The sequence below is a fragment of the Nelumbo lutea genome, chromosome 7, assembly GCF_056320005.1.
Source record: "Nelumbo lutea isolate HS-2025 chromosome 7, American lotus-T2T, whole genome shotgun sequence".
Lineage (NCBI taxonomy): Eukaryota > Viridiplantae > Streptophyta > Magnoliopsida > Proteales > Nelumbonaceae > Nelumbo > Nelumbo lutea.
The window spans coordinates 19,424,517-19,439,997 of record NC_142690.1 but is presented as its reverse complement, the minus strand read 5'-3'; the positions used below and the strand labels follow the sequence as shown (position 1 = coordinate 19,439,997).

General features: G+C 35.8%; 1 protein-coding gene and 1 long non-coding RNA gene across 2 annotated transcripts in view; one reads left to right on the top strand and one right to left on the bottom strand.

Annotated features, from left to right (window-relative positions):
* LOC148845486 (putative LRR receptor-like serine/threonine-protein kinase At1g56140) overlaps window positions 1-7,956 on the bottom strand; it is an 85,006-nt gene extending 77,050 nt beyond the window's left edge. Inside the window, exon 1 of the mRNA XM_088954275.1 lies at window positions 7,516-7,956. Within this exon, the coding sequence (XP_088810401.1) occupies window positions 7,516-7,630 (115 nt within the window). The 5' untranslated portion in view covers window positions 7,631-7,956. The remainder of the gene's footprint in view (window positions 1-7,515) is intronic.
* LOC148845485 (uncharacterized) lies at window positions 1,069-7,965 on the top strand. Its single transcript, XR_016102132.1, has 2 exons — window positions 1,069-1,307; window positions 7,424-7,965. It is a non-coding gene; the product is annotated as an uncharacterized LOC148845485 (long non-coding RNA).
* The last annotated feature ends 7,516 nt before the right edge of the window (window positions 7,966-15,481 follow it).

Sequence of the window (15,481 nt, the reverse complement as noted above, 5' to 3'; positions counted from 1 at the left end):
GAAATGAGAATGTTTAGGAGTGAAACTACCTAATTTTTGAATCCTATTTCTTAAATTAATAGCATGCTACATGTATGAATGGTGATAGTGGATTGTGGCTTCAGTAGAAATTTCTCAAAAATTTCTGCCACTTGTCTGAACGATGGTAGTGGGTTATGAGATTTAATAACAATTTCTCATAAAAATGCCACACACACACACACACACATATATATATATATAAGTGTAATCTCGAATAATAGTTTAATATCTAATAAATATCAATCAATAACAAAATGCATAATTACTTAAAATAAATCTACAAAAAAAATAAAATAAATACAATAAATTAAATTTAAAAAGTTAATAAGAATAGTTTAATCTCCAATAATTATTGAAAAATTTTAGCTAAATAACAGAACAAAGATAGATTTATAATAAATATTGAAAATATATTTATCACAAAAATACAACAAGTAATTATTGAAATACAATAAATATTAAATTTAGTATAATAGATTGAGAATTTAAAATTATTATTAGTGAATATTAATTTTTTTTAAAAGTTATTTTCTAGAATTATTAATTGATATAAGTGAAATTAGTTATTTATATTATTATTTAGTTATTTAAATAATACCATTATTTAAAGTTTTAAAATATTAATTATAATTTATACTGTTATTATATAATTTTTGTAAAATATTTTGTTATATAATTATTTAGCTATTTTTAATATTTTGTTATTTAAGATATTTAGTTATTGAAATATTTAAATAATATTTTATTTTTTTAATGTTATATTCTTATTATTTGAATACCATTTAAATTGAATAATCCATTAAATTATAATTTATATTGTTAGTACATAATTTCATAATAAGTTTTATAAAAATATAAAATTATTAATAATATGAATATTACTAATTTTTTTATAATTATTTTTTTGCATTTTTAGTAAATATTTTAAAGTTATTATTTAATTTTATTATAATAATTAAATAATTCTTATTTTTTTTAATTCAAACTTTAGAAAGTGGGGAATAGTGCCACTTAGGTAGATATTAGAAAAGCAGATCTTCCTTCTTTATCTTTCAGTTGTTAGAGAATAAAATTACTTAAGCGGAGAAAGTAATTGAGGAGAAGTTTTAGAAAAAAATTATTTAGTTTATGGGGAATACATACACCCAATAATTATCTTATTATGCACTGGGTACATAGGTTTTCTCCCCCTTCTTCTTCTTCTTCCATTTCCATGGCGGATTACCCTGCTTTTCATCTGCATGCACAGGGCACTGACGTGAGGTATCCGGCGACCAATCTGTGAAGTACAATCCACTGAACCCACAATCGTGGTTTTCCTTTTTCCTTTCCATATTCTTCTTCTTCTTCCCCGTATATGGAACAAAACTGATTCTTATTATGTCTAGTGGTTTTATACAAATGAGCTAATTGTTCATATTAGGGCTTTGTTGAGTTCCTCGTGTATGTGCATTACACTGTTCAGGATTTTGCTTCTCAGTTGTTTTCATTATACATATGTGTTCAATTATTCGTCATGTATATTTCTTTGAAGGTACTCGATTGTTCATTATGCACTGTTAGTGATTCTTCTGATTTTGGTTTTTGTCGCAATATGTTCCTGTCATGGACACTTTTGTTTTTGTAGTTTATTGGACAACACTTGTCTATTTATCTCTCCTATGTAAATGCCTCTACTAGGGCAGTTGTGTTGATTTTGTGGTTATTCCTATTGATCCTAAATTACACACTTTTTTGAATGTCGTCATCTCTTATCTACTGTTGAATTGAATACAGTGAAATTAGAAGGTAAAAAATTTCCTGTGCGAAAGCTGTTTTTTTTTGTTAGGCTCAGGTGATCTTCTAATTAGGGGACCTATCCCATAGCGGCCAAAATCTGGGGCAGATGGGAAGTTATGGGACAGAGTTGTAAATGGTATCCATTTGTCGAAATTCAAATCCTATCTAATTAAGGTGACCCAACTTATCCATTTATAATTAGATTAGATATAGTTGTAACCTAATCTACTTCAATTAGATAATTTATCTGCTTAAAATTAATATATATTTATCTGTAAAGTTGGTTTGAATGCTTATCACTAAAGTCATAGGAAAGCCTCATAAAACATAGAAATGCAATTGTAGATTACATTCAATTGGATGCCAACAGAATAATAAATGGGAAATCAACTATCATATTATGTTGAAACATAAAAATAAGGCAGGACTGCATTACTGCATAAGCTGATTTCAGGATGGCTACATCTGTTGTGAATTGAAGAAGGGAACTATCATATTATGTCAGAACATATGAATAAGGTAGAAGACAAAAATCACATAAAAGCAGATATATAGTCTTGATAGATATTTAACTGAATTATCCTAAAAGTTAAAGGAATTTGAACTATAAAATATTAAAGAACAGTTTCACATACTGTGCAAAGATCTGTCTAACATGCCCATATGTGGGTTTAAGCAACTTATATAATATGCTGATATATTATTTTATATTTTTAGATTTTTAAGGTTTACAAGGGTCATTAAATATGACAGATAGTGGAACAGGATTCATGTAGCTGACCCTATATGATTGGGGAGGCTTAGTGTTTTAAGTTGAAGGACTGGTCTTCTAATTGACTAAATATGCTGTTAGTGATATAATTTATTGTTTTTATTCATAAAAAATAAATTATTATCTTTAGGTTGTTAATAATGATAATAGTGGTCTAGCGATGCTGATAATTAGAGGCACTTCATTTGTATTAAATATATCCTTTACAGATGTGCTACCATGTCTCTGGGAGGAGCTCTAGCGAAGTTATGTGTAAGCCAACTTCTTAAAAACTGCTCATATATATGTGGTGGAAGACAACAAAAAGATTACTCTTATAATTAGAAGGCAAGTTAGTATTATTATACAATTGGTCCCTTGAAAGCTCCAGATTTTGCAAGGCTATTGGCTATTACATTCTGTTCCTTGGAAATCCATTTGCAAGTAGCACAGACTACCAAATCTTTAGCTTGAGTAAACCCATATAGAATCGCCATGATTTCAGCCTTACTGGAGTCTGCTCTCCCAATGGGCCCACTGTAGTCCCATATAATGTTCCCGTTCCTTGACTGAATTAGACTATCAAAACCTGTGTTCCCCAGGTTCCGAAAAGAACTTCCATCAAATGACAATCTGAGATCTGATCCATGCTTTAGAACTGCAACTAAGGGAGTCTGGCTTGATTGAATAATCTCCTTGAGGCATCTATTCAGATCTCCAAGGTAAGCACCTGAGAAATCATTGCAGAAGCCCAAATATTGCACAGGAGCATCACTTGAGATTCCAGAAAGTCAATTGGCTAAGAGATGTTTTCAAAAATCCTGTTGTTTCTCTCACCTCAGATCACTCACATTACAGCATGAGGAATGGGGTTCCAGTGTATTTTGCAATACATTCATATGGTTAATGATCCGTATTTGATATTTGAAGCTTATTTTGGTTAAAGTTGCACCCTGTGTGGCCCTTGTATTTAATGTTTAATCAGTTAAGAGGAGAGAGTGGATGTAGGGAGGGAAAGAGAGATAGGTAGAGAGAGAGAGAGAGAGAGAGAGAGAGAGAGAGAGAGAGAGATTGGAGGCAGGAAAGGATATATAGAGGGAGGAAGAGGGAGAGAGTGATGGTAGGGATTTGTACATGCGTTGGTGCAGATCAGATTGGCCGTTGGTGCCCCACAGTATGGGAGATGTTCCCAATGCACGCTGAGATGTGCATGTGGAGTGCCCTCTTTGGGGTGCCAATCTGATCTCATGTTCAAGGCCCTAAATGCGCCCTTCGTATATATAGATTGCATAAACGTATGTGTTAGTGGGCCCTACATGTGCCATAGAAGTGTTGCTGGGGCAATTTTGTTGTACAAGTATATATGTTAATGGGTCATCCACGTGTCATTCATATATATATATATATATATATATATATATATATATATATTGATCTGTTGAGATTCTGAATTATTTTTTCAAAAAGACTTGCCAAACAGCCACCTAGTATGTAAAACGTGGCAAGTTCTGTCATGGTATTTGGGCCTCACATCAAAACTACTACTGTCCCAATAGAACAATGAACAAGTTCTAGCTTTCTTCCTCCTATTGGGATATGCTAGCTGTGTTTAAATTCCAGCAGATCTAGACACCTAGAAAAATCATGTTTGGTGGGAAACTGAACATGTTCAGCTCAAGCATTTTCAGACAAAAAAAAAAAAAAAGAGGCGAAGTCTTCTTTGGAAAGCATCTTGGGTAGAAAATTTGGACAATTTGAGAAGGAAGAAATGAAAGAATGTTCAAGGAAAAGAGCATGAATTTAGAAGACATTGTTAAAGGTATAAGGTAGAAAATTTAGAAGATATTGTTAAAGGTATAAAGATAGAGACTATGAATGGGGCAAAAAGCTTGAAAGCTTTGAAAGTGGTGATGATATTCAAAGAGCTTGGCTTGAAGTTGCAAATTCAGCAGCTGTGAAAGACAGAATACTTATGGATTGGAATTTGGAAGCCCCTTGAATCTAATAGATTAAAACTGAACTTTGATGGAAGCTGAATAGGAAATCCAGGGTTGTCAGGAATTGGAGGAGTATTCAGAGATGCTACAGGGAAAGTGGTGACTGTATTTAAGGCCGATTGGAGTAGGAGACCCTGTGAGAGCAGAATTATTAGCCTTACATCAAGGTCTAAAGCTAGCAAAACAACGTGATTTTAATAATCTGGAGATTGAGGGCGACTCAAAACTGGTAATCTCTTGGATGAACGAGAACAGCCCAATAATAGAAATAAAGAGCATGGTGAAGGCCTTAGCAAACTTCAAATGGGTAAAGAGAATAGCAAATGGAATGACATATAGCTTGGCAAAACAAGGTGTATATAGGGATGTTTTGTTGTGGGCAGATTTGTATAATAGGGGCTGTAAACTCAACTTTTAACTCTCTTTGTTTGAATACAATTTGTAGTGCTTTTCCAGTAATTTAATGAATTGAATACTGATTACTGATAAAAAAAGGTGGCTTTTGAGCATCAAGGTCAGTGACTCGGTGGTATCTGACTGGTTCTTGTGACTCTGGATCTACTGTGAGCATAAACATGTATATGTAACCAATCACAAGTGAGCACACCAATGTGCCATGTGCATTGAACCCAATGGGCCAGGCAACCAATCAAAGCTGTGATCTTTGGTATGGGGGTATTGGAGGCACCAGGGCCTGATAGTATCCCTGCTTTGTTTTTATGAATCTAACTGGAGAATCACTAATCCTGGCCTCTGCCACTTCATCAGAAATTCCTTTATAACAAGGAAGCTGCCTAGGATGTAAATCATTCTCATCTTGTTCTTATCCCTAAAAAGATAACCCAGAAACACTAAGTAATTTTAGGCCAATTGGCCATTGCAATGTATTCTACAAGGCTATTGTGGAGTTTTTGGCAGCTAGGGTGATTGGTGTCCTTCATAAGATTGTTTTGTGTTTCAAAATGCCTTCTTGGCTAGGAGGCAACCTATATAGGTAGTGAAAGACATCTGATGAGCTAAAAAGGAGGTAGGATGGGGTCTATGTTGACTAAAATTGACCTGACAAAAGCTTATGGTAAGATTGAATTGGAGCTTCTTCTTCAGTTTATGATGTCATTGGGGTTTTCTTCTGAGGCATTGGAGCTGATCTGGCAGTGCATTGCAACTTTCTTTAGGTCTTGCATAATGGAAGACCTCTTTCTGCATTTTCTCCTATGAGGGGTTTGCAACAAGGTTGCCCATTATTGCTATACCTATTCATTGTCCTTAACTCCTTCCAAGGATTTTTAGACTGGAACAAGAGAAAGAAAACATTAAAGGCCTAAGTATTGCTGGGGATGCTCCAGCTCTAAAAGCCATATCATGTTTGCAGGTGATATTATCATGGGTTAGGCGACTATAAAGGATGCTGATGCCATCAAGAATGCAAATAACTAGTTTTGTTCATAGACATGACAGCAAGTTAATTTTGTGAAGCCTTCTATTCACTCTAGTGTCAATGTTCATAGAAGGCTTAATTAGGCAATCATTAGCAGGTCACTTGGGTATGGCTCAGATTGATGGGAAATGGAAGAAACATTCAAATTAGGAATGACACCCTGATCCCGAGTATCTTTGGATTTAGGTCTGCTGAAATTATGAATATGGGTAAAATTTCTCCTGTCAGTGATTCGGGACGGTGGTTAACAACCAAAATTCAAGAGACATTTGATGAAGTGATGGCAAAGACTATATGGACATTCAACTAAAATACTTAATCTGGAGGATAAGTTAGTTTGGTTACCGCACTTAGAAAGGTTCCTTTTCATCCAAGTGGGTATATAAATTTTTCTTGATTCATTTTTTGTCAACATCATATTACATAGCTTTATTAAAAGTTAGGGAAAATTTCACTTTAGTACCTGAACTTTGGGGGTAGTGTCAAGTTAGTATCCATACTTTTAAATGTGCCCAAATTTTCAAAAAATATCAAATTGGTCTAACTGTTAACTGGCGTTCAAGTATCATATAAAAGGCAAAAATGCCCTTCAGCTATCATCTAATTTTCTTCTGGTTCTTATCGGATCTCTAACCACCCCCTCCATTTCAGCAATTTTGTAGTTGCAATGCCGAGAATAAAGCTGCTCTATTTATTTCTGCGATTTGCTTGTTACCAGGCTTATCTATTTTCCGTATCACCCCAAAAGCATTTTCATTTTCTCATCACCCCAAAACAATCAATTAAACCGGACTCGGATGTAGATTTCTTTATGAAGGTAAAAAAAATGACAAAAACAGAACATGCAAAGATATGGCTGCTCTGGTTTGCTTCAATAAGGACGTATTTGGGGGTCAAGTGTTGATGGGTCCGACCATATGTGCACTGGTGCTCATGGGTTTGAATTCATCAATTCACGTCTTCTGTTCTCTCGTCAAGTCAATCCAACTATGACTCAGTGTTATTATGGTTCAATCTTAATGCTGAAGACAATAAGCAGTGTTTTGTTTTCAGGATAGTTTTCACATTTTGAAAAATTTTAAGTTAAGATAACTGATGGACTGTTAATGGTAGGGACCAACTTGATATTTTTTGAAATTTTGTGTACTGTGTGACACATTTGAAAATTTGGGTACCAACTTGACATTACTAAGTTTGTGTACTGTTGTAACCCTATTTGTGACTACTAAGTTCCCTGCTCGACAGGCTGTTATAATAAGTAATAACTACTAAGAGAAGGTGAGTTGGAGTTGTATCCCTGAACCCTGATTTTCTGAAATGTTTTTTTAGAGGAGGGTTGTATTTCAGTTATTTAACTTTTTCCCTTTTGGCTTTAATTTGCAAATGGACTAAATTCGAAATTTCGAATCACCCCTAATTAAACGGATACCATTGCAGCCTACTCCCCTTGTATTTGACGGGGGTCGAAGCTGCATCACGCGCACAGACAAAAGCAGAGATAGAGAGAGAAAGAGAACTTGGAAGGGTACCTTCAATCGGGTCAGTTTTAGGTTGATCCTCAGACTTTACGACCAGACAGAGGGCGTAAATACAAGCAAGTCCGATGGTGAGCGCTAACGAAGCTGGAATCTCCGACTTGACCATCTTTTCTTACCTCTCCGTATGTCCGTTACCGGAAGCTCAACTCTGGGAAGAGAGGAAACAAGGGTATTTGAAACCGCTGAACTTGGGTACATTTATTTTTTATTTTCTGAGCAGAGTCGGGTCTTAGATATTGACTTAATGGGACCCATAACGACCTCTAGTCTAATGCCGCCGACGAATTTGACCTCAGGCTGTCAGCTGGCAATATAGTTTGGTGTCTTGTTCTTTTCTTGGAAAATACTTGGCTCCAACAATCTTTGGTGTCTTGTTCTTTTACTTGCACATGAAACTTCATATAACAATATTTTATCCCTAGTGCAGCTTCGAATTTTTAAGTTTGTATTGCCATGGGTTGGGGTTCTATTGGCTATTTCTCCTCAAGCAAAAAGTAAAGTAAAACTGCGGGTGGATAAGACTTCAATGCTTGGTTCAATTTTATGGGAGTTTCCTTTCTAAGTTCATTCCTCATGGAGAGATGTGATCCTTCATTTTGGCACTTCTAGACTTATTATGCGGTTTGCAAAGGCTTTTTTAGTGGTTTACTCTCGATGTTCAACTTTTTTTTTTTTAATCTTTTTCAACAGCTTGGTCTAAACCCGAGTGTTGTTTCGTTGTTTCTATTTCATGTTAGTACCCAATCTTTGTTTGGGTCTTTGTTGATTGTTTTGAGCTTGTTTTGTAATCCAAACATGAATGAATGAATTCTGTTTTTATGGGCTTAGAAAAAAAAAAGAAAAAAGAAAGATAACAATAATAATTTCAAGAACACCTTTCTTGCAACCCCATTGAAGGATAAACCTGAGACCCCCAGATATCACGTCAAGTTGGTGTCAGATTAAAGCACTGGTGTGTTCAAAACTTACTGGGGGGGTTGTAGAATGTGTGTAATTTCAATATCTTTATTACAACCTATTAAGTAATCAAAGCATGGGGTGCTAGTTGGTTTAAATTTTGTATTTCATTTTCATTGTTAATAAGAATACTTCTTATTTAGCATATTTATTTTTATTTAATATTATAAATATATAATATTAGAGGTGTGTATAAAATTTCTCAACAAGTTTTGTATTTTATAATTTTTTATTTCTACCTATTTATTGTATAGGAAAATGGTTTCATTTCTTGTTTTAAATTTTGTATTTCGTTGATAGAAGTGTAATATGATAAATATAGCATTATAGAAATGTGTTGTATTATTTTGTAATTTTATATTTTATTTATTTAAAAAAAATTATTATTTAACCATGACACCATGGGTTGACCCATTTGATCCATATGGTTAAACTATTTACCTACTACTTAAACAAAAGAAAGTATGTAGGTCTTAAATGCATAGGTTTTGTATTATTAAATTTATTGGATGTAAATTTAATTAGTAGAATTTATTGATGAAAAATAAAAATATTTCAAATAAAGGATATGATGAGAGAAAATATGAGTTGGCACCTTAAATATTGAACTTAATAAAATGGAATTAAATGATGTGAAATGTAGGGGGGCCAAATTCATAAGTAGGGTATTTTAGTCAAGAAAAAGTCCACAAAGATAATTTGTTTAATATACCTAATATAAGATTTAATAAGAGGGAATGGGACTTAATACCTTAATTAAATATTAAGACTTAATGAGATAGAATAGCATGGACTTCAAAGTAGTAGTTCAAATTATGTTTTTTGCCCTCATAATAAATGACCAAATTCAAAAATAGGGGTTCTTTAGTCAAGAAAATGCCCAAAAGCTAGACCTCATTCCTACTTCTTAAGGGTGGTTTAGTTTTGGGAGGGTTGGATGGAACTTGAATACATCTTTACTTATTTCTCATCTCTCAGGTGATTTGTGGTTACCTTCCATGTATCTTTCTTTTGTTTCTTTTAATGCATTGTACTTTATTATAAAAAATAGGACATTTTGGGTTGGGTTAATGTTTAGGCTTTAGCCAACCCAACCCAACTTCGATAGATTCATATTTTTCATACTTACATGTATAATTATTATATAAAATCTATTTATTATATATGTATGTACGTATGTAACTATATGTGTGCATCTATCTCTATATGTATTGTTGACAGTTGTTTGTGTATTCAGGTTTAGTACCACAAGAGTACTGTTGTAATTTCTCTTCTGTTTATATTGTTCGACTGGACTAGTATAAATAATAATTTTATTCATTCGCCCCCTAAGTTCTGGAGGGCTTTCAGTCACTCGACTCACCTCTCTTCTCTCTTCTCCTCTCTCCTCTCTTCTCTTGCTCTTGCTCAACATGGTATCAGAGCAAGTCGTCCAGGCCTGAAGAGTGGTGTTAAGAAAACTGCTGTTGCATCCAGTTCGACCTAGGAGTTATAGTGACTTTTTATCTTCCAGTGCTGTCTCCTATCGAACTCCTAATCTGGTGAAATCAGTTCGACCCAGAAGTTACAGAGTCTTTTCATCTTCCAGCCCAGAAGTTGCACCTCTTGTATGCTCGACTGTAGAAAAAGGCTATCAGAAAGGCTATCATCTGAAACTAAAAGAAGTACTGGTCATCTTCTGTTCGGTTGCCTATTGTTTGAGGTTCGTAGGAGTTATGGTTTACAGGGAGACTATCATCTGAAACTAAAAGTGGTACTATCCTACTGTTGTCTGTTCGGCAGCCTATTGTTTGATGATCTGTTCGGCTGCCCTACTGTTAAGTGACTGTATTCCTTAACACAGTAACTATATTCAACCCTCTTTTTATTGGTATTGTGGACTGTTGATTGTCTGTTTAGTCGATTAATTGTTTGCTCAATATTAATCTTATTGATTTACTATTCGGTTACCCTGTTGATCTCCTCGACTGGTTAGCTATCAGGCCTACTAATTAGGTCATTCAGACCTGTTCTTGTACTGCAACAACAGTGTTCAGACTTATTTCAGTGAAACCGTAGGTCAGAAGGACCTGCTTCAGTATTGCAACAATAGTGTTTAGTTTTTTGTTTGTTCTTAGTGAAACTGTAGGTCATAAGGACATGTTCTTGTACTGCAACAACAGTGTTATGCTTTTTGTTCTCAGTGAAATTGTAGGTCAGAAGGACCTGTTCTTGTCCTACAACAACAGTGTTCTGTTTTTTGCTCTCACTGAAACCAGAGGTTAGAAGGACCTATTTCTCCAATAGCCTTGTACGACTGTACTCTTTTGGTTGTTTCTTTTTTTTTTTTGATATCATGGGCAGTGAAGATTCAACTACATTTGGAATTTCCTCAATGCTGAATGGAATGGGTGGGGGTGACTTATCATTTCCTATGGCTATTGTCCCTCTTGATGATTTAAATTACCTGGAGTGGTCAAGAGGGATCAAATTATACATCACTGTAAGGGGGGAGATAAGCTATATTAATGGGAGGATAAAAGAACCATCCTCCGGCAGTGTTGAATATGATAGATGGAATCAGGAGAATAGTATTGTTATGTCATGGTTCTTGGTTTCCATGCAACCTCAAATAAGGAAGAATTTCATGTGAACTGAAACTGTAAATGAAATTTGGGAACAAGCAAAGTCTACATATTTAGAATTGCGACACTATGCCAAAATTTATCAATTACAAGTAGCATTTTCTACTTGTAGACAGGGGGAGAGGTGTTTATCGGTTTATTACTCTGACTTAACATCTGTCTGGAATGAGTTGGATCACTACCAGAGTGTGGATTGAAAGTGTGATGATGATGTTAAGAAATACAAGCAGTTTGTTTTCCAGCAAAGGGTGTTTGCATTCTTACATGGTCTGAATCCTATTTATAAATCTATCAGGGTTTAGATTCTCAGCTCTAAGGATCTCCCATCTGTTCAGGAAGTCTATGCTCTTGTATAGTTTGAAGAAAGCAAGAGAAATTTGATAAACAACCCTGGTGGGGATGCTGTTGTGTTGGTTGCAAAAGGGGGTGCCTCTATTGGTGTGGGATCTTCTTCTCGAAAAGGAGATCTCTAGAAAAGAACAGAAGATAAGGACATTGTGGTGCATTCATTGCCAGAAACCCCAACACACCAAAGATACTTGTCGGGATCTTTATGGGAAACCAAAATGGGCTCAAAATCTGACTAAGAAGCAAGGTTCAAAGGTGAATAAGAAGTACGAATAACAAAGTACAAAAAACATCATATGGCCAACATGGCTACTTGGGAGAATCAGCCCTCCATTTCTACTGTGACTAGACACATCTCATTGGACCTGTCCTGAGGGAGGACATTATGAATTCTTTCCGTGACCATTTAGAGCTCTATGGTAGAGCAATTTGTCAGATGGATGCTCCTCCCTCAACCTCATTTTCATCTACGTCAGGTAACCCTGCCACTGCTTTCCATGTTGTTTTTCACACCCCCGACTCTCCATGGATCATTGATTCTAGAGCATCAAAACATATGACTGGTGCGTCTTCTTACTTTCAATCTTATCACCCTCTTTCTGGAAGAGATACGGTGAAACTAGCCGATGGATCATACTCTTCCATAGCTGATCAATGAACTCTCTCTCTTCCCTTGGTCTTATTCTTTCTGATGTCCTTTATGTTCCAAAATTTTCCATTAATTTGTTATCTGTTAGTAGTGTTATTAATTCATTGAATTGCTTAGTGACTTTTTTCTCTTCTCATTGTGTGATTTAGGATCTGGCCTCGAGGAAGACGATTGGTAGGGGTCGTATGGCTGATGGACTTTACATGCTGGAGAATAAGGTTGGTCTTCATGTTATAGAGTCTATGAGTCAATCCTATAAGAAAGAAGTCTATTTATGACATTGTTGTCTTGGTCATTTGTTTTTTGAGTCATTGAAAGTTGTATTCCCAGAACTGTTTAAGTCAATGTCTGTTTCTGATTTTTCTTGTCAAACGTGTCAGTTAAATAAATATTGTAGAACTCATTTTCTTCAAAGAAATGGTAAATCTGAATCTCCTTTTCACATTGTTCATTCTAATGTATGGGGTCTTGTTACCTTACCATCTGAGAGTGGTTATAAGTATTTCATTACCCTCATTGATGATTATTCTATATATACTTGGGTTTACCCAATGCGAACCAAGGAAGAAGTACAAAAAATCATTCAAGATTTTTAGCGGATGGTCTTCACTCAATTTCAAACTGAAATCCAAAATTTTCAATTAGACAATGCAAAAGAATTTTTTCATAGTGACTTCATGGAGTTTTTTGCTTCGCGTGGTTCCCTGCACCGTAGCTCTTGTGCCTGCATGCCACAACAAAATGGTGTGGCCGAACGGAAGAACCGACATCTTCTTGAAGTGGCTCAGGGTTTACTACTTCATATGAATGTTCCCAAACGTTTTTGGCTTGAAGCCATTCTTTGTTCCACCTACCTTATAAATCGTATGCCCTATCGTCGGTTAGAGTACAAAGCCCCACATCAACTTCTCTTTCCTAAGCTCCTCTTCTTTCTATTCCTCTGCGTGTCTTTGGTTGCTAGTGTTTTGTACAAAATCTGTCTTCACTCGTGGGAAATTGGATTCTCGTGCTATCTCTTGCATATTTTTTTGTTACTCCTTCACTCAAAAGGGATACTGTTGTTTTGATCATGTTTCTCAGAAATTCTATGCCTCCATGGATGTTTATTTCTTTGAAGATGAGCCTTTCTTTTCTGTTTCTCCTCAGGGGGAGTGTAGGCATGAGGAGAAACTGGTTCAACTTCCTTCTCTTCCTGACCCTCCACATTTTCATGTTTTTTCTCGTCGTCGCAAAGGCCAAGCAAATTCAAGAGCTGTAGAGAATCCGGAAGTTGTACTTCCAGACTTCTCGGGGGAGGATCATACTCACTCAGGTATTTTGGCTCCCAATGATGTTGTTGAATCTATTGAAAATGATTCCTCTATTGCTAATGATCTTGACCGTCTTATTGCTCACAGGAAAGGTGTTAAATTGTGCACCACTAAACATTCCATTTTCAATTTTGTCTCCTATGAGAACATTTCATCATCATTCCGTGCTTTCCTTACCTCTATTGAGAGTGTTCCTATCCCTAAGAATGTGGTAGAAGCTCTTTCAGTTCTTGAATGGACAAATGCCATGAAGGAAGAAATTAATGCCCTTCACAAAAATGGCACATGGGAACTTGTTGATCTTCCTAAGGGAAATGTTCCTGTTGGATGTAAATGGGTGTTTACAGTCAAGCATAAGGCTAATGGAACAGTGGAAATGTATAAAGTTCGCTTAATGGCAAAGGGATAATCAAGTGTATGGAGTTGACTATGTAGAAACTTTTGCCCTCGTTGCCAAGATGAATTCCATTAGAGTCATTTTCTCTCTTGCGGCTAATTTGGATTGGGTTTTATACCAACTTGACATCAAGAATGCATTCTTGAATGGTGACCTTGAAGAGGAAGTGTACATGATTCAACTTCCTGGTTTTCTAGCTCAAGGTAATGAACAACAAGTGTGCAAATTGAAGAAGTCTTTATACGGGCTGAAACAATCACCAAGAGCTTGGTTCAGCAGATTCTATGTGGCAGTTCAACAGAAAGGATACAGGCAATGTCAATCAGATCACACACTGTTTGTGAAAAAAGGAGAAGGTAAAATTGATGCTCTAATTGTATATGTGGATGGCATAATTGTTACTGGTGGCTGGGAGGATGAAATTCAGAGATTGAAACGTTTTCTTGCCACTAAGTTTGAAGTGAAGGATCTAGGACCTGCCAAATATTTCCTTTGGAATTGAAGTCGCCCAATCAAAGAAGGGTATCTTCATTTCTCAAAGGAAATTTGCCCTAGATTTACTTTAGGACACTAGGAAGATGGGGGTGAAGCCAGTTGACTCTCTCATTGATCCCAACCATTAATTAGGTGACAACTGTGGTGAACTTCTCAAGGATGTGAAACAGTTTCAGAGGCTTGTAGGGAGATTGTTATACCTTTCTATGACTCGCCCAGACATTCAATATGCTATTGGTGTCTTCAGTCAGTTCATGCATGCTCTTAGGTCTTCCCATACTGAAGCAGCAGAGAGAATCTTCCGATATCTAAAGAAGTATTTGGGTACCTGTTTGTTATTTCAAAAGCACAGACATTTGAAAGTTAGAAGTTTATATTGATGCAGATTGGGCTGGATCCTGGATCCCAAAGTAACAGAAAGTCTACTAGTGGATACTACACCTTTATAGGAGGGAACCTTGTTATATGGAGGAGTAAAAAGAAAAATGTGGTGGCTAGATCCAATGCTAAAGCTGAATATCATGCTATGGCCCACGGGGTTGCTAAAGGCATGTGGATAAAGAATTTGTTGGGGGAGTTGGGTTTCCCAGTGGCCAAACCTATAACTCTATTTTGTGATAACAAAGTAGTTATAAGCATTGCTGCCAATCCGGTGCTACATGATAGAACAAAGCACATCGAAGTTGACAAGCATTTTATCAGAGAGAAAGTTATCACAGGCGAAGTGTGTACCCCCAATGTCACGTCTGAGAACCAGCTTGCAGACATCTTTACAAAGGGTTTAAACCTTTTCAGACATCATGATCTTTGTGACAAGTTGGGCATGATTGATATCTATACTCCAACTTGAGGGGGAGTGTTGACAGTTGTTTGTGTATTCAGGTTTAGTACCACAAGGGTACTGTTGTAATTTCTCTTATGTTTATATTGTTCGACTGGACTAGTATAATTAATAAATTCATTCATTCGCCCCCTAAGTTCTAGAGGGCTTTCAGTCACTCGACTCACCTCTCTTCTCTCTTCTCCCCTCCTCTCTTCTCTTCTCTTGCTCTTGCTCAACATGTATGACTATTTGCAAGTTTATACATGTACATATGCATCTATTTATAATGCAAGATGACCTAACAAATGTAAATAAAGTTTAATCTAATGAAGGAATGATGAATGCTAGTGAAGA